Here is a 20,766-nt window from a genome sequence, read left to right as displayed (position 1 = left end):
ACGTTACTACAACCTATCTAATTTACCAGCAGAGACATTGTTCAAAGGACAAAGGACTCTGTTTGGCAACACGGTCTTCCATCTACCACCAACCTACCGAAGCGCAGCTCAGAGTAAATATTTATTGCATTTTCCTTTTCCAAATGGGTGATCATTTAGAATGCATAAGATACTGTATTTACAATAGAGACATCGCTTCTCCCTTTGTTCCTCAGTCTTCCCGCTCCTTCACTCAAACCCAGCCTCCTTTTCTTTGTGTAACAAGCTGTCATATCTGTTCCGCCCGCTAGGGATGTTTTCCTTTATGACGTCATTTGTAATCAAGGTATGATTTATTCTGTGTGTATGTAATTCTGTGTGATTAGATAGGTATTTAGTAAATAAATAATTAAACCCAATTTTGTATTGCTGATTCAACTTGTTAGCCAGGGTTCTTGAAGATAGCCAAGAATTTACATCTTTCAGATGAGACTGAAATAAGGTGATGATTAATATTGACTGCTATTGATGTAAAATTTGTCTAGGTTTTTAAGAGTTTATTTCAGAAGATAACAGCTCTATAAATATTATTTTGTGGTGCCCCGACTTTCTAGTTAATTACATTTACATGATTAGCACAATCAGGTAATATTAATTACAGAGAAAGGATTTTATAGAATAGCATGTCATATCACTTAATCCGGCAAAGCCAAAGGCACGACAATAAGATGTCGGTGGGCGGGGCTGGGAGGGTCGTCAGCGAAATGGGACACACCTGGGCCCAGGATAAATGCACCTCTTCCCCATTCATTGAGGAGACTCTCTTCATCCAGACACAGACAGATTTTGGTTGTGGCATTTTTGTGGCTGTATTGTTTGTTTGCGTTGGCACCTTTCAACACCCCTCATTATCACATTAATGCACGCAACCACTCACTTACACTACTGACTATTGACTACACACACACCATTGTTAACTGTATTTACTTTACTTCAGTTAATAAATATATTTTGTTATTCTTTAACTCCACGTTGTCTCCCTTTTTGTTACGGGCTTCGAGCCGGTTCATGACACCGGGCTCTGGCTGGGCCACTCAAGGACATTCAGAGACGTGTCCCGAAGTCCCGTGTCCCGAAGTCTTGGCTGTGTGCTTAGGGTCGTTGTTCTGTTGGAAGGTCCTGTTGGTTTCATCAGACCAGAGAATCTTGTTTCTCATGGTCTGAGAGTCCTTTCGGTGCTTTTTTGGCAAACTCCAAGCGGGCTGTAGTGCCTTTAACTGAGGAGTGGCTTCCATCTGGCTACTCTTCCATAAAGGCCTGATTGGTGGAGTGCTGTAGAGATGGTTGTCCTTCTGGAAGGTTCTCCCATCTCCACAGAGAAACTCTGGAGCTCTGTCAGAGTGACCATCGGGTTCTTGGTCACTTCCCCCGATTGCTCAGTTTGGCCGAGCGGCCAGCTGCAGGAAGAGTCTTTGTGGTTCCAAACTTCTTCCATTTAAGAATGATGAAGGTCACTGTGTTCTTGGCTACCTTCAATGCTGCAGAAATGTTTGGGTACCCTTCCCCAGATCTGTGCATCGACACAATCCTGTCTCGGAGCTCTACAGATAATTCCTTCAACCTCATGGCTTGGTTTTTGCTCTGACATGCACTGTCAACTGTGGGACCTTATATAGACAGGTGTGTGCCTTTCCAAATCATGTCCAAACAATTTAATTTACCACAGGTGGATTCCAATTAAGTTGTTGAAACATCTCAAGGATGATCAATGGAAACAGGATGGACCTGAACTCAATTTCGAGTCTCATAGCAAAGGGTCTGAAAACTTTAATACATTTGCAAAAAAATTCTAAAAACCTGTTCTCTTTGTCATTTTGGGTCAGTGTGTAGATTGCTGAGAAACAACAATTATTTAATCAATTTGAGAATAAGGCTGTAACGTAACAAAATGTGGAAAACGTCAAGGTTGTCTGAATACTTTCCAAAGGCAGGAGGTATAAATGTGAAGCAACCGTTTGGCGTTTCCACTCCCTACCAAATATGGTAGTGAGGGGTAGCCCTCTGGCCGGCAGTGGGAGAAGATGGAACAAGACAGATTTTGGCCGACATTCTGCACATTTTCTTATCAATTAAATATTTGATTTTAATACACTTTTCTGTTCCCAAAACGACACTATGTTATGAACTGAGTGGACAAAGATTTGTAGAGTTTACCCTTTTTAAAAAACATTTTTTTAAATCACGTTGTTTAGAAGGAGTGCAAAGGCAAATTAATGTATCACTTGGTAATGACAGGCTGTGGTCTATCTTGGTTAAGTTATAAAAATCTTTGGTATAATGTTGATATGATCAGTCCAATCAAAGCTGCAGTAGATATAATGTGATTTATTTGACATAATTTTATCTGCGGCCAATGACCTTGAGCTTTCTTGCAGTCCAAACGCAAAGTAGACAGCTCTCGGCCTTAAACCCTCAGCCTTGGAATTACATTTTACATCGTCACATCTGAGTGTACCTTAAAATCTCCCTTGCCCAACTGAGGTAGAGTGATGAGGCAATGTCCTTGGTGGAAATCTTTTAGTTGAGCTTAAAAACAACAAACCTAAAGCTATTAATGTAGCTAGCACTTCTGCCAGGTAGCTAGCTACAGTTACAGTGTTGATTAAATTTGGCACCTCGCAGACACCGGATACACGTGACTACAGTTTGCATTGAATTGTGGGTCATATCAACCTCACAAGTGATCAAAGTTGTGACGTCCACTTGAGATGGCAATCGAACTGCATCCAGTTTCAACAGGGATTCCCCCGAGGGAAAGTGGCTAGCGCGAGGGCTGAAATAACGTGTTAGGACTGCAGCCCTCATGTCAATCTATGGCAGCACCTGAAATTCATTTTATAATACATTATAGGAACACCTGTAATTACAAAAGTATAATGATTAATGTTTTGCTTTAGCTTGAAATTAAGAATCAGTGATAGAGACTTTATAAGTGAATGAAGAGGTCAACTGAACAAAAGTCAGATGTTTGTGTGTTGAAACTATACTTTCAGTTCCTGTTGATACTATGTTCCAGTCTTACTTCTGCTAGCACACGATAGCAATAGGAGGAAGGAGGATTGGGAAACTAACTGCAAACAACAATAAGCTGAACTCCGCCTAGCAGAGACATCTTTGTATTAGCAACTATTAATTATGAGCTTATATGGTATTAAAGTTAAAGGACATCACCCTGGGCGGTGTGATCCTCAGTAGGAGATAAAAAGGGAAAACACCATCTTTTGTACTGAGTGTGTTACATGCAAATTACTGTAAGTGTAAACTCCGGCTTGCAATCCTTATTAAACAAGCAAACCTCTGACCAAAGCAGTCTCCTGTGGTCTCTGGTATAAACACAGGGCAGAATGCCCTTACACACCCAACGGGACTTTGAAGGCGACAGCCACAAAATGTAAAATCCTCTACAGTTTTTTATGAGAAACCAGCACCGTTATGTCACTAGAGCTTGGTGCTTATTTTTGGGATGTAATAGGTTACTAGCATAACATTAATGATATGCTGGAGAACAACCCCACTTGTCAGTTATTTAACAGACACACTCTTATCCAGACAGACTTACAGTAGTGAGTTCATACAGTTTCATATTAGTCCCCAGTGGGAATTGAACCAACAACCCTGGCATTGCAAGTGCATAACATAAGGAAGTGAAATGATCACCGGAGAGTGTTAACCATGTGATACTGCGATTCAATATTCAGAGTTCTTCACCCCACCAGTCATGTTCCTTCCACCCACACAGCCTCAGCCAATGAAATCACAGAGGACAGTGTGTTAACCAATGAGGTCTTTTATTTGGCAGGGCTGTTGCGAGGAGGTCCGTCTCCCGGCGCCCAGCAGTCGATGACAGAAACTCAGCCTTAAAAAAATTGACATGTATAAAAACAGGATGGGTAACCGTGGATACGGCTTGGCACACACACACACGCACGCACGCACACACACATATACCCACACACACTGTGATGTGTGTGTCAGTCAGTCCTAATACAAACAGAGAGACAGACTGTATGAAAAAGCAGACTAGCCCCACATTCAGCAGTGAACAGGTGAGACCAACACACACGGCTACAGGTGTGACTACCTGACTATGGAAGAGTGTCAGAACTGCTGGAACAGGTAAAATACACACCTGCCCACAGTACATTCCTCTCAGAGAACACCCCACACACACACACACACACACACACACACACACACACACACACACACACACACACACACACACACACACACACATACATACATACATACATACATACATACATACATACATACATACATACATACATACATACACACACACACACACACACACACACACTAGTATAGTTTGACTCCCATGCAGTTGTTCTACAGTAAATTATAATATATTAGCCTGGTTGTATTATTAGCATGGTATCGCACTGTTGTGTTGGTTATTGTTACAATCTTAGATAGAAAGCACAACTCCTGTCCCCACACCTACCCACAGCCCCCACCCAAACGCCTGTCCTCACACCTACCCACAGCCCCCACCCAAACGCCTGTCCTCACACCTACCCACAGCCCCCACCCAAACGCCTGTCCCCACACCTACCCACAGCCCCCACCCAAACGCCTGTCCTCACACCTACCCACAGCCTCCACCCAAACGCCTGTCCCCACACCTACCCACAGCCCCCACCCAAACGCCTGTCCTCACACCTACCCACAGCCCCCACCCAAACGCCTGTCCTCACACCTACCCACAGCCCCCACCCAAACGCCTGTCCTCACTCCTACCGATGGACAACTTCTACTTGAAGAGTCACTTTCAGCATCGTAAGTCCCACCCTCACAGTTAAAAAGAACCGCCCCCACCCCCAGACAGACAACCAATGGAATAAGAGAAAGAAAAAGCATGCAGGTGATTGGATGGATACAGGATTTTGCTTTTACACAACGGACCAAACTCTAACCAACCTGAAGCGGATTGATGTCTTATCAATAACGTACTGTAACCACCTTGTCTGATGAGGACAATGATATGTTGAGTGATATGATTGATGTATATTTAGTCAATGATATGTTGAGTGATATGATTGATGTATATTTAGTCAATGATATGTTGAGTGATATGATGTATATTTAGTCAATGATATGTTGAGTGATATGATTGATTTATATTTAGTCAATGATATGTTGAGTGATATGATTGATGTATATTTAGTCAATGAAGCGCAGGTGATATGTATGTTTGTGTGTGTATGTCTGTGTTCGAGTGTGTGAACACGTGCTTGTGTGTGTGTGTGTGTGCGTGCTTAATAGTGTGAGCGCATGCCTGCGTGTGTTGAGAGCACAGCGCCACAGACTGACGTGATATAGAGACATCGATCGTAGTTAATACCACAGACTGATGTGATATAGAGACATCGATCGTAGTTAATACCACAGACAGACTGATGTGATATAGAGACATCGATCGTAGTTAATACCACAGACTGATGTGATATAGAGACATCGATCGTAGTTAATACCACAGACTGATGTGATATAGAGACATCGATCGTAGTTAATACCACAGACTGACGTGATATAGAGACATCGATCGTAGTTAATACCACAGACTGATGTGATATAGAGACATCGATCGTAGTTAATACCACAGACTGATGTGATATAGAGACATCGATCGTAGTTAATACCACAGACTGATGTGATATAGAGACATCGATCGTAGTTAATACCACAGACAGACTGACGTGATATAGAGACATCGATCGTAGTTAATACCACAGACTGATGTGATATAGAGACATCGATCGTGGTTAGTGACAATGACAGACAATGATATTTACATATAAACTTTTGAAAATGCTAAATACACATCCTCCTGTTGGGAGTATTACCAGTATCATCATTCACCAACCAGCCTGGAACATTGACACATTATTGATTATCAATATCACTAATCACTTTAGTACAGTGTAAAGGAGCAGACCAGACAACTAGCCACTATCCCTGTGTTGGCATACAGCATCAGGGTCCTATTCATTAAGACACGCAATGGACAATGTTGGAAAATGTTTTGCAATGGAAAACCACATATGAGCATTTCTTACAGGACAAGGCCAGATAGTTCCTCTCCTCGTTTCCCTTTTCTTCATTTGCTGCTTTAATGAATACGACCCAGGGATGTAGGAGGGCAAACGCTCGTAAACTGTTGTTTAAACACCCCTTTACTTTGTTTAAACACCCATTTACTTTGTTTAAACACCCATTTACTTGGTGAACACTGTTGTTGTTTAAACACCCATTTACTTGGTGAACACTGTTGTTGTTTAAACACCCATTTACTTGGTGAACACTGTTGTTGTTTAAACACCCATTTACTTGGTGAACACTGTTGTTGTTTAAACACCCATTTACTTGGTGAACACTGTTGTTGTTTAAACACCCATTTACTTGGTGAACACTGTTGTTGTTTAAACACCCATTTACTTGGTGAACACTGTTGTTGTTTAAACACCCATTTACTTGGTGAACACTGTTGTTGTTTAAACACCCATTTACTTTGTGAACAATGTTGTTGTTTAAACACCCATTTACTTGGTGAACACTGTTGTTGTTTAAACACCCCTTTACTTTGTTTAAACACCCATTTACCTTGTTTAAACACCCATTTACTTGGTGAACACTGTTGTTGTTTAAACACCCATTTACTTGGTGAACACTGTGTTAAACACCCATTTACTATGCTGAACAATGTGTCATTTAAACACCCATTTACTTGGTGAACACTGTTGTTGTTTAAACACCCATTTACTTGGTGAACACTGTTGTTGTTTAAACACCCATTTACTTGGTGAACAGTGTTAACACATCTACTATGCTCAGGTGTCATTCTTAGCATCAGCTAATGTTTATGTTACTCGCCGCCCCACCGGGCTTCAGCGGTTTGTTTACCCACTATTTTATTTACCACTACATCCCTGGTTAGAATCCTTTGCTAACTAACAGTGAATGTTGCCACAACCTTGTCCTGAGGTTGTCAGAGCGTTGTGGGAGGGTTTCCCTACTCCGATTGACCAAGCACAGAGCGAGGGGTCCAAGCTGTGTGTGTGTGTGTGTGTGTGTGTGTGTGTGTGTGTGTTCGTGCACTACACACCACTACAGTACAGTCGCTGCCAAAAGTCTTGAGAATGACACAAATATTAATTTTCACAAAGTCTGCTGCCTCAGTTTGTATGATGGCAATTTGCATATACTCCAGAATGTTATGAAGAGTGATCAATTGATTGCAAAGTCCCTCTTTGCCATGCAAATGAACTGAATCCCCCAAAAAACATGTCTACTGCATTTCAGCCCTGCCACAAAAGGACCAGCTGACATCATGTCAGTGATTCTCTCGTTAACACAGGTGTGAGTGTTGACGAGGACAAGGCTGGAGATCACTCTGTCATGCTGATTGAGTTCGAATAACATACTGGAAGCTTCAAAAGGAGGGTGGTGCTTGGAATCCTTGTTCTTCCTCTGTCAACCATGGTTACCTGCAAGGAAACACGTGCCGTCATCATTGCTTTGCACAAAAAGGGCTTCAGAGGCAAGGATATTGCTGCCAGTAAGATTGCACCTAAATCAACTATTTATCGGATCATCAAGAACTTCAAGGAGAGCAGTTCAATTGTTTTGAAGAAGGCTTCAGGGCGCCCAAGAAAGTCCAGCAAGCGCCAGGACCGTCTCCTAAAGTTGATTCAGCTGCGGGATCGGGGCACCACCAGTACAGAGCTTGCTCAAGAATGGCAACAGGCAGGTGTGAGTGCATCTGCATGCACAGTGAGGCAAAGACTTTTGGAGGATGGCCTGGTGTCAAGAAGGGCAGCAAAGAAGCCACTTCGCTCCAGGAAAAACATCAGGGACAGACTGATATTCTGCAAACGGTACAGGGATTGGACTGCTGAGGACTGGGGTAAAGTCATTTTCTCTGATTAATCCCCTTTCCGATTGTTTGGGGCATCTGGAAAAAAGCTTGTCCGGAGAAGACAAGGTGAGGGCTACCATCAGTCCTGTGTCATGCCAACAGTAAAGCATCCTGAGACCATTCATGTGTAGGGTTGCTTCTCAGCCAAGGGAGTGGGCTCACTCACAATTTTGCCTAAGAACACAGCCATGAATAAAGAATGGTACCAACACATCCTCCTAGAGCAACTTCTTTCAACCATCCAGGAACAGTTTGGTGACGAACAATGCCTTTTCCAGCATGATGGAGCACCTTGCCATAAGGCAAAAGTGATAATTAAGTGGCTCGGGGAACAAAACATCAATATTTTGGGTCCATGGCCAGGAAACTCCCCAGACCTTAATCCCATTGAGAACTTGTGGTCAATCCTCAAGAGGCGGGTGGACAAACAAATCCCAGAAATTCTCACAAACTCCAAGCATTGATTATGCAAGAATGGGCTGCCATCAGTCAGGATGTGGCCCAGAAGTTAATTGACAGCATGCCAGGGCGGATTGCAGATGTCTTGAAAAAGAAGGGTCAACACTGCAAATATTGACTCTTTGCATCAACTTCATGAAATTGTCAATAAAAGCCTTTGACACTTATGAAATGCTTGTAATTATACTTCAGTATTCCATAGTAACATCTGACAACAATATCTAAAGACACTGAAGCAGCAAACTTTGTGGAAATTCATATTTGTGTCATTCTCAAAACTTTTACCAACGACTGTACACACGGCAGCTTTCGTACTGCAGCCCCCAGGGTGAAACACAAATATATCCCAGACTTTTCTCTATGAACCAGAAGGCATCTCAGTGTGTACTACTGTAGGCAGCAAGAGCCAGCAAGGAGTGTGTGTGTGTGTGTGTGTGTGTGTGCGTGTGCGTGCGTGCGTGCGTGCGTGCGTGTGTGCGTGCGTGTGCGTGCGTGTGTGTACAAGGACAATGGAAGGCAATACAATAGTGAGCTTTCCTCTAACCTTTGACCCCAGTATCTGTGTGGCCAATCAGATGACACCTCTCTCCCTCCTACCTCCTTCTCCCCTCATCCCTCTTTCTCTTGGCTCATTTGCTCAGTGGAACAGACAGAGGAGTATTGTGCTGGAATAAGAGCTTGTGTTTTTACAAACAAACAAAAATGAATTAATTACATCAGAACAATAATTGTATAATATTCATAACATTTACTTTAAAAAACAAATGTATATATCATGTGTTTATGGTTATTTTTTCAACTTATATATTTTTGTTCATTAATTTTTTAATTTTTTAAAGAAAGTTCGGAGTCCATGGAGACAGGCACTCTTAACAACAACTGACATGAGGGAGAGGGAGGAAGAGATGGGAAGGAGAGGTGAGGCGACAAGACAGGAGGTGGAGTGATCCCTCTCGCTCTCTCCCCTCCCTCTCTCTCTCCCCATCCCTCCCTCTCTCCCCGTGCCTCCCTCTCGCTCTCTCCCTGTCCTTCCCTCTCTCACTCTCTCTCTCTCTCTCTCATGCGTAGAACTCCTCCTGTTTGTCAGGGTTCTGGTAGGTGACAGTGGTCTGTTTGGGTTCCTCCAGCGTGTAGCTGCCTTCATCTTTCTTCTTCATTCTGTACACCAGCAGCATGACCAGGAACGCTGCAAACAGAGCCCCCACTACGCCCCCCACTATCACCGCTGTGGACGGAGAGATGGAGGGAGGGAGAGAGAGCAGGAAGGAAGGAAGGAAGAGGAGAGAGGGAGGCATGGGGAGAGAGCGAGAGGGAGGGACGGGGAGAGAGCGAGGGGGAGGAATGGGGAGAGAGCGAGAGGGAGGCATGGGGAGAGAGAGGGAGGGATGGGAGAGAGCAAGGGGAGGGACGGGGAGAGAGAGAGAGGGAGGGACGGGGAGAGAAAGAGGGGGAGGGACGGGGAGAGAGAGGGAGGGACGGGGAGAGAGAGGGAGGGATGGGAGAGAGAGGGAGGGACGGGGAGAGAGAGAGAGGGAGGGACGGGGAGAGAGAGGAAGGGAGGGACGGGGAGAGAAAGAGGGGGAGGGACGGGGAGAGAGAGAGAGGGAGGGACGGGGAGAGAAAGAGGGGGAGGCATGGGGAGAGAGAGGGAGGGACGGGGAGAGAAAGAGGGGGAGGGACGGGGAGAGAGAGGGAGGGACGGGGAGAGAGAGGGAGGGACGGGGAGAGAGCGAGAGGGAGGGACGGGGAGAGAAAAGAGGGGGAGGGACGGGGAGAGAGAGGGAGGGACGGGGAGAGAGCGAGAGGGAGGCATGGGGAGAGAGAGGGAGGGACGGGGAGAGAAAGAGGGGGAGGGACGGGGAGAGAGAGAGAGGGAGGGACGGGGAGAGAAAGAGGGGGAGGAACGGGGAGAGAAAGAGGGGAGGGACGGGGAGAGAGAGGGAGGGACGGGGAGAGAGAGAGGGGGAGGGACGGGGAGAGAGAGGGAGGGACGGGGAGAGAAAGAGGGGGAGGGACGGGGAGAGAGAGAGAGGGAGGGACGGGGAGAGAGAGAGAGGGAGGGACGGGGAGAGAAAGAGGGGGAGGGACGGGGAGAGAGAGGGAGGGACGGGGAGAGAGCGAGAGGGAGGCATGGGGAGAGAGAGGGAGGGACGGGGAGAGAAAGAGGGGGAGGGACGGGGAGAGAGAGGGAGGGAGGGACGGGGAGGAAAGGGAGGGACGGGGAGAGAGAGGGAGGGACGGGGAGAGAGAGGGAGGGACGGGGAGAGAGCGAGAGGGAGGCATGGGGAGAGAGAGGGAGGGATGGGAGAGAGCAAGGGGGAGGGACGGGGAGAGAGAGAGAGGGAGGGACGGGGAGAGAAAGAGAGGGAGGGACGGGGAGAGAAAGGGAGGGACGGGGAGGGAGAAACGGAACAGAGAGAAATATGGTCAAACATTATAGAAGTTATTCTAAATAGGACAGAAGATGTAAAGAAACCACCAGAAACAAACACACCATGTGGTGCTGACCAACGGCTTCTATTGGCCTACTGGAGATTAGCCAATCTAAATGGATTCAAATTGAATATAATCACCCTCGGCATGGTAAATTGAGTGAGGTAAAGGTGCAATGTGCAGAAGTCTCTCCACCATTTCCTGGTTGCGTTACCTAATTTCAGTTTATGTGACAAAACAAGCAATATATAGTGTAGAGAATCATTGTACCATCTAAACCACTGTGCAATAACTTCCTTTTTAATAACCAAAATATTGTATTTTCAGCTTGTTTGAAGCTGGGCGTATAAAACCGAAAGTAAAAGCCACAAAAACGCTTCCTAGACATGCTTTCAATTTCCAATCACAGATCTATAACTCACATTTCTATGTGCATTTGGTCACATTGCCCCAGAAAGTGGCATATTGCAGCTGTAAGTAAGAACTCGCATCTTCAAGTACCACTTCGAGCACTGCACACAATGCTAGCATACCAGCTGACATGTCAACATATCAACTCCCTATCGTCTGTTATTATGATCTAAAGTCCCCAAAGCTGTGTCCTTACATCGTCCCCAACTACACAGTACACGCTAACGTCATGTGTCACGACCGTCAATAAGACACACAAGCACATACACAGTCATATCATGCGTGGGGCCACTGTTCCTACACAACACACTAACAGCACACGTGTGTAACACGCTATGCCCTGTCTCCTGCTCTTTACCGATCACCACGAAGGCAGAGAAAACCCCCACCAGCAGGCAAGCAATCTGATTGGCTGGGGGAGACACAGACAGCCAATCAGAATGAAGACACAAAGGCTATGTCCCATCAGAAGAATACAGAGAGAAAGAGAGAGATGGAGTGACAGATTAGAAGAGAGAAAGAGAGAGATGGAGTGAGAGAGACTCACCTATCAGGACCTCCTTCCTCTCCAGGATGTTCTTCTGAGGAAGTTGAGCGGCAGAACTTCCCGTGTTGATCGTGTTGCCAATCAGATCAGGCTCTGCTCCCGTCTCCACACCACGCCCAACAACCTCGTTTCCCTGACGACGGTCCTCCTCACGGATCTCAAAGTCTCCACTGGGTCCGTTAACCCCCAACTCATTATTCTGAGAGAGAGAAATACAGTGACCATGTCAGTTCACTGAACACATCAGATAGAGAGCCCAAATGAACACATTATGTGCGTTTGCCACAGGAGGCTGGTGGCACCTTAATCGGGGAGGATGGGCTCGTGGTACTGACTGGAGCGTAACAGGTGGAATGGTATCAAATACATTAAACACTTGGTTTCCATGGTTTCCAGGTGTTTGATGTCATTCCATTCGCTCCGTCCCAGTCATTATCATGAGCCGTCCTCCCCTCAGCAGCCTCCACTGGCTCCAGTCCATTTATCTGGATTCTAATCATGTAATGAATCATTAACGATGCACCTAACAAGGATCAGCTCCCTTAACGAGGCCCACCTGTGTCTTTCACTCCACATGTGATGACACATTCACACAGGACACACACACACACACACACACACACACAGACACACACACACACACACCGTCGTAGAGGGTGGCTGGGGACGTGTGCTCTTCTCTGTGGGTGCAGCTTTAGTAGGCAAGGTCACAGGAACCCTGGGCCTGAAGGGGGCGGAGCTAGACCTCTCAGCTGGGGCTGGGCCAGTCGTAGTGGGTGGAGCTGTTGTCTCTGGGATGGGTGTGGTCTCTGTCTCAGTAGTGGTCACTTCTTCTTCTTCTTCTTCTGTGGTGGTCTCCATAAGTAAACTGGTGGTGGGGTCTGGGGACAGGTAAACATCCTCGTCCTCTTCTTCTGTGGTGCCCAGGTCCTCCACGCCGCTAGAGGGCGCTGCACTCTCCGCCGGAGTCGCCGCCAAACTGGTGGTTGCCATGGGAAGAGCTGCAGGGCCGCGGGGGGAAATGGTAGTCTGGGCGGCTCTCGCCTTCTCTCTTTCACCTTCTCTTTCCCGTATCCTCTCTCTTTCTCGTTCTCTCACCCTCTCTCGTTCTCTCTCCCTCTCTCGTTCTCTCTCCCTCTCTCGTTCCCTCTCCCTCTCTCGTTCCCTCTCCCTCTCTCGTTCCCTCTCCCTCTCTCGTTCCCTCTCCCTCTCTTTTTCTCTCTCCTTCTCTTGTTCTCTCTCCCTCTCTTGTTCCCTCTCCTTCTCTTGTTCCCTCTCCTTCTCTTGTTCCCTCTCCTTCTCTTGTTCCCTCTCCTTCTCTTGTTCCCTCTCCTTTTCTCGTTCCCTCTCCTTCTCTCGTTCCCTCTCCCTCTCCTTCTCTCGTTCCCTCTCCTTCTCTTGTTCCCTCTCCTTCTCTTGTTCCCTCTCCTTCTCTTGTTCCCTCTCCTTCTCTTGTTCTCTCTCCCACTCTACCCCGCTCTCCCCTTCTCCCTCAGTTGGAGGTGGGGTAGGAAGGACTCTCTCCCCCTCTCCCTCAGTGGGTAGTGGGGTAGGAAGGACTCTCTCCCCCTCTCCGTCAGTGGGTAGTGGGGTAGGAAGGACTCTCTCCCCCTCTCCCTCAGTGGGTAGTGGGGTAGGAAGGACTCTCTCCCCCTCTCCCTCAGTGGGTAGTGGGGTAGGAAGGACGTCAACTTTAGGGCTGGGCTCGGCTACAGGTGGGGCCGAGGGGGCGGGGCCAGTGGCCTGGGTGGTAGAGAAGGGGAGGGGCGCTTCCGTGGTGAAAGATACGCCCACCGCTATAGGGTTGACCTTCATCTCTGGAACTATGGAGAGAAAGAAAGATGGAAGGGGAGGGGTTAGTTGTTAAACTAAATATGAACTAAAATACTGTATGTTATCAGAGTGAGAGGAAAAGAAAGAGGCTAATCTGAAACAGAGAGAGAAATGATAATTACAGTTATAGAAACTAATCTGAAACAGAGAGAGAAATGATAATTACAGTTATAGAAACTAATCTGAAACAGAGAGAGAAATGATAATTACAGTTATAGAAACTAATCTGAAACAGAGAGAGAAATGATAATTACAGTTATAGAAACTAATCTGAAACCAACAAAGACCTCTAATATAAAAAAATTTAATGAAAAAGTTATGGAGGTAATTCTACACACACACGCACGCACGCACACACGCACGCACACACACACACACACACACACACACACACACAATGGCTTGTCTACTTGTGATCACCTGATCTGCTGTCTGTAATCAGATTACAGTAAATAAAATCACTTAATCTGGGTGGAGGCCTGGCTACTAGGAGTGTGTGTGTGTGTGTGCGCTTTCAATCTCTGTGTGTGTGTTTCTGCGTCCAGTTCCAGTTTCCAGTTAAACATGTGAGTGTGTATGCGTGCCTGTGTGTATAGTCCCTGTGTTCAGTTTGACCACAGAGTCAGAGCTGCAGATTTAAGAACGCACACACACACGGATTCTAACATAGACCTGTTCAAACATGCCTACACACACACACACACACACACACACACACACACGACACTCACAGCCAGATCCAGAGCCTGAGACGAGGTCTTCATCGTCATAGAACTCATCTCTGGAAGAACTTTCTTCATCTGATGGAACCCAGGTCTGACCCTAGAGAGGAGTGAGAGAGGGAGAGTAGGGAGAGTGAGAGAGAGAGAGAGAGGGAGGGAGAGAGAGAGAGAGAGAGAGAGAGAGAGAGAGAGGGGGAGAAGGGAGAGAGAGAGAGAGAGAGAGAGAGAGAGAGAGGGAGAGAGAGAGAGGAGAGAGAGAGAGAGAGAGAGAGAGGGGAGAGAAGGGAGAGAGAGAGAGAGAGAGAGAGAGAGGGGAGAAGGGAGAGAGAGAGGGAGAGGAGGGAGAGAGAGAGAGAGAGAGAGAGGGGAGAGAAGAGAGAGAGAGAGAGAGAGAGAGAGAGAGAGAAGGGAGAGAAGGGAGAGAGAGAGAGAGAGCGAGGGGAGAAGGGAGAGAGAGAGAGAGAGAGAGAGGGGGAGAGAGAGGAGAGAGAGAGAGGTGAGAGAGAGAGAGAGAGAGAGAGAGAGAGGGGAGAAGGGGAGAGAGAGGGGAGAGAAGGGAGAGGAGGGAGAGGAGGGAGAGAGAAGAAAGAGAGAGGGAGAGAAGGAGAAGATTGTTTATTTATTTACAGAGAACATTTAATTAGGGAGAGAGACTCTAGGGGAGAATTATAAAGGCAGAGAGAGGAAGAGAGAGAGAGAGAGAGAGAAGGGAGGGGACAGTCCATCAGAAGGGAGAGGAGGGAGAGAGAGAGTGAAAGAGAGAGAGCGAGAGAGAGTGAGAGAGAATGATTGTTTATTTATTTACATTTCTCAGAGAACATTTAATTAGATTACAGACTCTACTTTCAGAATTATAAAGGCATAGAGAAGGAAGGAGAGAAGGAGAGAAGAGAGGGGGACAGTCCATCAGAGAAAAGAGAAGGAGAGAATAGAGGGGGACAGTCCATCAGAGAAAAGAGAAGGAGAGAAGAGGGGGGACAGTCCATCAGAGAAAAGAGAAGGAGAGAAGAGAGGGGGACAGTCCATCAGAGAAAAGAGAAGGAGAGAAGAGAGGGGGACAGTCCATCAGAGAAAAGAGAAGGAGAGAATAGAGGGGGACAGTCCATCAGAGAAAAGAGAAGGAGAGAATAGAGGGGGACAGTCCATCAGAGAAAAGAGAAGGAGACTGACTATACTATTAGAGACTTCTATTAAGTACTATGGAGTTTAATAACTTTTTTATTTATTTTACCTTTATTTAACCTGGCAAGTCAGTTAAGAACAAATTCTTATTTTCAATGACAGCCTAGGAACAATGGGTTAACTGCCTGTTTAGGGGCAGAACGACAAATTTGTACCTTGTCAGCTAGGGGGTTTGAACTTGCAACCTTCCGGTTACTAATCCAACGCTCTAACCACTAGGCTACCCTGCCGCCCCAGTACTATAGAGTACTATACCTGCCGCCCCAGTACTATAGAGTACTATAGAGTTTAATAACTGAGTAACTGAGTACTATGGAGTTTTATAACTGAGTACTACGGAGTTTTATAACTGAGTACTATGGAGTTTAATAACTGAGTACTATGGAGTTTAATAACTGAGTACTATGGAGTTTAATAACTGAGTACTATAGAGTTTAATAACTGAGTACTATGGAGTTTAATAACTGAGTACTATAGAGTTTTGAGTACAGGTACTATTGTAGTGTCTAAACCAAAGCTGAAAGTTTGGCAGGCGAAAATGGTTTAGAGATGAGAGGATACGTTTGTTGGTAATCTCAGTAAAAGTATGTGGGATGTCATTTGGCAAATCTGACCATAATTATATCCTCCTGATTCCTGCTTACCAGCAAAAACTAAAGCAGGGAGTACCAGTGACTTGGTCTATAAAAAAAGTGGTCAGATGAAGCAGATGCTAAACTACAGGACTGTTTTGCTAGCACAGAATGGAATATGTTCCGGTGGCATTGAGGAATACACCACATCAGTCACTGGCTTTATCAATAAGTGCATCGAGGACGTCGTCCCCACAGTGACTGTACGTACATACCCCAACCAGAAGCCACGGATTACAGGCAACATTCGCACTGAGCTGAAGGGTAGCGCTGTCATGTTCAAAGAGCGGGACTCTAACCCGTACGCTTATAATAAATCCTGCTATGCCCTGCGACAAACCATCAAACAGGCAAGGCACCAATACAGGACTAAGATCGAATCGTACTACACTGAGTCGTACTACACCGGCTCCGACGCTCGGAGAACACTACGTCTGGCACCCTATTCACTCTATAGAACACTACGTCTGGCACCCTATTCACTCCAAAGAACACTACGTCTGGCACCCTATTCACTCTATAGAACACTACGTCTGGCACCCTATTCACTCCAAAGAACACTACGTCTGGCACCCTATTCACTCCAAAGAACACTACGTCTGGCACCCTATTCACTCCAAAGAACACTACGTCTGGCACCCTATTCACTCCAAAGAACACTACGTCTGGCACCCTATTCACTCTATAGAACACTATGTCTGGCACCCTATTCACTCTATAGAACACTACGTCTGGCACCCTATTCACTCCAAAGAACACTACGTCTGGCACCCTATTCACTCCAAAGAACACTACGTCTGGCACCCTATTCACTCTATAGAACACTATGTCTGGCACCCTATTCACTCCAAAGAACACTACGTCTGGCACCCTATTCACTCTATAGAACACTACGTCTGGCACCCTATTCACTCTATTCAGAACACTACGTCTGGCACCCTATTCACTCCAAAGAACACTCTACGTCTGGCACCCTATTCACTCTATAGAACACTACGTCTGGCACCCTATTCACTCTCCAAAGAACACTCCAAAGAACACTCTGGCACCCTATTCACTCCAAAGAACACTACGTCTGGCACCCTATTCACTCCAAAGAACACTACGTCTGGCACCCTATTCACTCCAAAGAACACTACGTCTGGCACCCTATTCACTCTATAGAACACTATGTCTGGCACCCTATTCACTCTAAAGAACACTAGAACACTCCAAAGAACACTACCTGGCACCCTATTCACTCCAAAGAACACTACGTCTGGCACCCTATTCACTCCAAAGAACACTACGTCTGGCACCCTATTCACTCTATAGAACACTATGTCTGGCACCCTATTCACTCCAAAGAACACTACATCTGGCACCCTATTCACTCTATAGAACACTACGTCTGGCACCCTATTCACTCTGGCACCCTATTCACTCCAAAGAACACTACGTCTGGCACCCTATTCACTCCAAAGAACACTGGCACGAACACTGGCACCCTATTCACTCCAAAGAACACTACGTCTGGCACCCTATTCACTCCAAAGAACACCCTATTCACTCCAAAGAACACTACGTCTGGCACCCTATTCACTCCAAAGAACACTACGTCTGGCACCCTATTCACTCCAAAGAACACTACGTCTGGCACCCTATTCACTCTATAGAACACTATGTCTGGCACTCTATTCACTCTATAGAACACTACGTCTGGCACCCTATTCACTCCAAAGAACACTACGTCTGGCACCCTATTCACTCCAAAGAACACTACGTCTGGCACCCTATTCACTCCAAAGAACACTACGTCTGGCACCCTATTCACTCCAAAGAACACTACGTCTGGCACCCTATTCACTCTATAGAACACTATGTCTGGCACCCTATTCACTCTATAGAACATTCACTCCAAAGAACACTACGTCTGGCACCCTATTCACTCCAAAGAACACTACGTCTGGCACCCTATTCACTCCAAAGAACACTACGTCTGGCAAAAAGAACACTACGTCTGGCACCCTATTCACCCCAAAGAACACTACGTCTGGCACCCTATTCACCCCAAAGAACACTACGTCTGGCACCCTATTCACTCTATAGAACACTACGTCTGGCACCCTATTCACTCTATAGAACACTACGTCTGGCACCCTATTCACTCTATAGAACACTACGTCTGGCACCCTATTCACTCTATAGAACACTACGTCTGGCACCCTATTCACTCTATAGTGTACTACCTTGTCAGTAGTAGTGCTATTCCCTCAATAGTGCACTAGTTTTGGTACAGTAGCGTTTACTTATATTAGTAGTACACTATAGGGAATAGATTTACTCTGAGATAGCTAAAATACAAAGACAATAGGTTGTTGTTCTTTGGAAATTGAACGAATACTAAAATGTTGTTTTAGCCCTCTGGGTAGGCTGAACCAGGCACAGCTTATTTTACAAGAAACACAACAATAAGCCAACACTGAAAAGATTTTTTTTTAAAACTCAAATAGTGCATAGTGTGTGTGTGTGTCTATAGCAAGGATCTGTTTACAATGAGGCCCGTTGCTAGGGGCAACCTCTGCCTTTTACAGAAACGTCCATCTCCCACAGTGAGGCAACCACACCAACACTCACACACTAACTCACACAACCTTATACGTACACAAATACACACACACACACACACACACAAACACACACACACACACACACACACATACAATTAATACGTACATACACAAATGTAACCAAATAGGCAGGAGTTACATAAGCTCAAATAAACAACCCAAAAACAAGATCAAAACAGTCTCTCCCTCTACCATCTTTATTTCATTCTCTCTTTCCCTCTTTCTTTTCAGCAGTTTTTCTCCCTTTATCCTTCTCCCAATCTTTCTCTGATTGGTGTTAAATCTGTATCAACAACCCTCCTCTCCTTCTCCCCTCATCCCCTCCATCTTTCCCCTCCTCCTCAGGTTATGCTATTAGCCTCATGACTCCTGCGTGCTTTATTGACTATGGACTTGCTTGTTTACCCGACCATGGGACAGACAATGTTTGTTCCCACACTCGGGACTCCGATCCTGTTCTCACCCCCTCTCGCCAGCTTTGTATTCATGTTTCTTAATGAAATCGTTGTACAATATAATCGTGTTGCCATCTGATGCACTGCAGAGCTCTCCCTGTCCTCTGCCATGCCCTGATTGTATTACTGCTGATGATATCTGGATATGTGCATGTACACCCTGGCCCATCTACTGTTGCTAGCCCCAAATTCTCACTTGTGCTCTGATATCTGTTTCACTGATTTCTGCTCTCGCAAACGTTAATGTGCACGTTAACACAATTAACACAATTACCTGAAATTGATCAATTGAAAGTGTGGGTTCACAGCTCCAATCCAGATGTGTTGGTTATTATTGAGATGTGGTTAAGAAAGAGTGTTTTGAATACGGATATTAACCTTTTTCGTCAAGACAGATCTTCCAAAGGTGGTGGAGTGACAATCTTTACCAAGGATCACCTTCAGTGCTCGGTGCTCAGTGAAACAACCTGTCCTGATTTGTCATAGACACTCGCTAAAAAACTTTAATGAGCAAGTCTTCCTTCATGGTCTGGCATCTGTAAAATGGTAGAGAATCAGCTTGATCCCCTCGGTCGAAGACGCTTGGACCTTCCTTTTTTAATATTTTCAGTGATACTGCTGACAAACACGCCCCCAGAAAGAAAATGTGAATTAAATACAGGTTCAGCCCCTGGTTCGACCGTGATCTTGCAGAGTTACTCCACCTCAAGAATTCCATTTGGCGAAAGGCTCGGCACACGCATACACAGGCTGACTAGCTCTCGTTCAGGAAAATGAGAAATAAGAGCATTCAGGCTATCCGGAAGGCCAAAGTTAGTTACTTTAAGGAGCAGTTCTCTCTATATGGGTCTAACCCAAAATTCTGGAAAACAACCTGGAGAATAAACCCTCCTCCTCACAGCTACGCATGTCCCTTAATGTTGATGATGTGGTTGTTACTGACAAGAAGCACATGGCTGAGATCTTTAATCACCACTTCATTAAGTCAGGATTCCTATTTGACTCAGCCATGCTTCATGGGGTGGCAGGGTAGCCTAGTGGTTAGAGCGTTGGACTAGTAACCGGAAGGTTGCAAGTTCAAACCCCCGAGCTGACAAGATACAAATCTGTCGTTCTGCCCCTGAACAGGCAGTTAACCCACTGTTCCTAGGCTGTCATTGAAAATAAGAATTTGTTCTTAACTGACTTGCCTAGTTAAATAAAATTAAAATTGCCCATCCAACATTTCCTCATCAGCCACTGAGTCCGAGATGCTAAAGGAGCTCTTTAAACTTGACCCCCCAAAAACATCTGGGTCAAGCCTATCAATGACTATTTTAACCTGTTTGTCCTTTATTTAAAGGGGGAGATCAAGCTGATCCTAACTGTTATAGGCCAATTTCTATTTTTCCCTGTTTATCAAAAGTGTTGGAAAAACTTGTCAATGATCAACTGACTGGCTTTCTTGATGTCTATAGTCGTCTTTCTGGTATGTAATCCGGTTTCCGCTCAGGTTATGTATGTGT

General features: G+C 45.7%; 1 protein-coding gene across 1 annotated transcript in view; it reads right to left on the bottom strand.

Moving 5' to 3' along the window:
* Window positions 1-9,153: 9,153 nt before the first annotated feature.
* The window catches only part of LOC112229416 (putative uncharacterized protein DDB_G0271982), a 47,635-nt gene continuing 36,022 nt past the window's right edge, over window positions 9,154-20,766 (bottom strand). The window contains exons 2-6 of the mRNA XM_042310080.1: window positions 14,393-14,483; window positions 13,206-13,651; window positions 12,474-12,989; window positions 11,829-12,027; window positions 9,154-9,662 (exon numbers count right to left, since the gene is read on the bottom strand). Coding sequence (XP_042166014.1) covers window positions 9,496-9,662; window positions 11,829-12,027; window positions 12,474-12,989; window positions 13,206-13,651; window positions 14,393-14,483 — 1,419 coding nt within the window. The 3' untranslated portion in view covers window positions 9,154-9,495. The remainder of the gene's footprint in view (window positions 9,663-11,828; window positions 12,028-12,473; window positions 12,990-13,205; window positions 13,652-14,392; window positions 14,484-20,766) is intronic.

This window comes from Oncorhynchus tshawytscha, linkage group LG31, assembly GCF_018296145.1.
Source record: "Oncorhynchus tshawytscha isolate Ot180627B linkage group LG31, Otsh_v2.0, whole genome shotgun sequence".
In the NCBI taxonomy this organism is placed as follows: domain Eukaryota; kingdom Metazoa; phylum Chordata; class Actinopteri; order Salmoniformes; family Salmonidae; genus Oncorhynchus; species Oncorhynchus tshawytscha.
The sequence above is the reverse complement of the archived record's forward strand: the minus strand, read 5'-3'. Positions and strand labels throughout refer to the sequence as shown.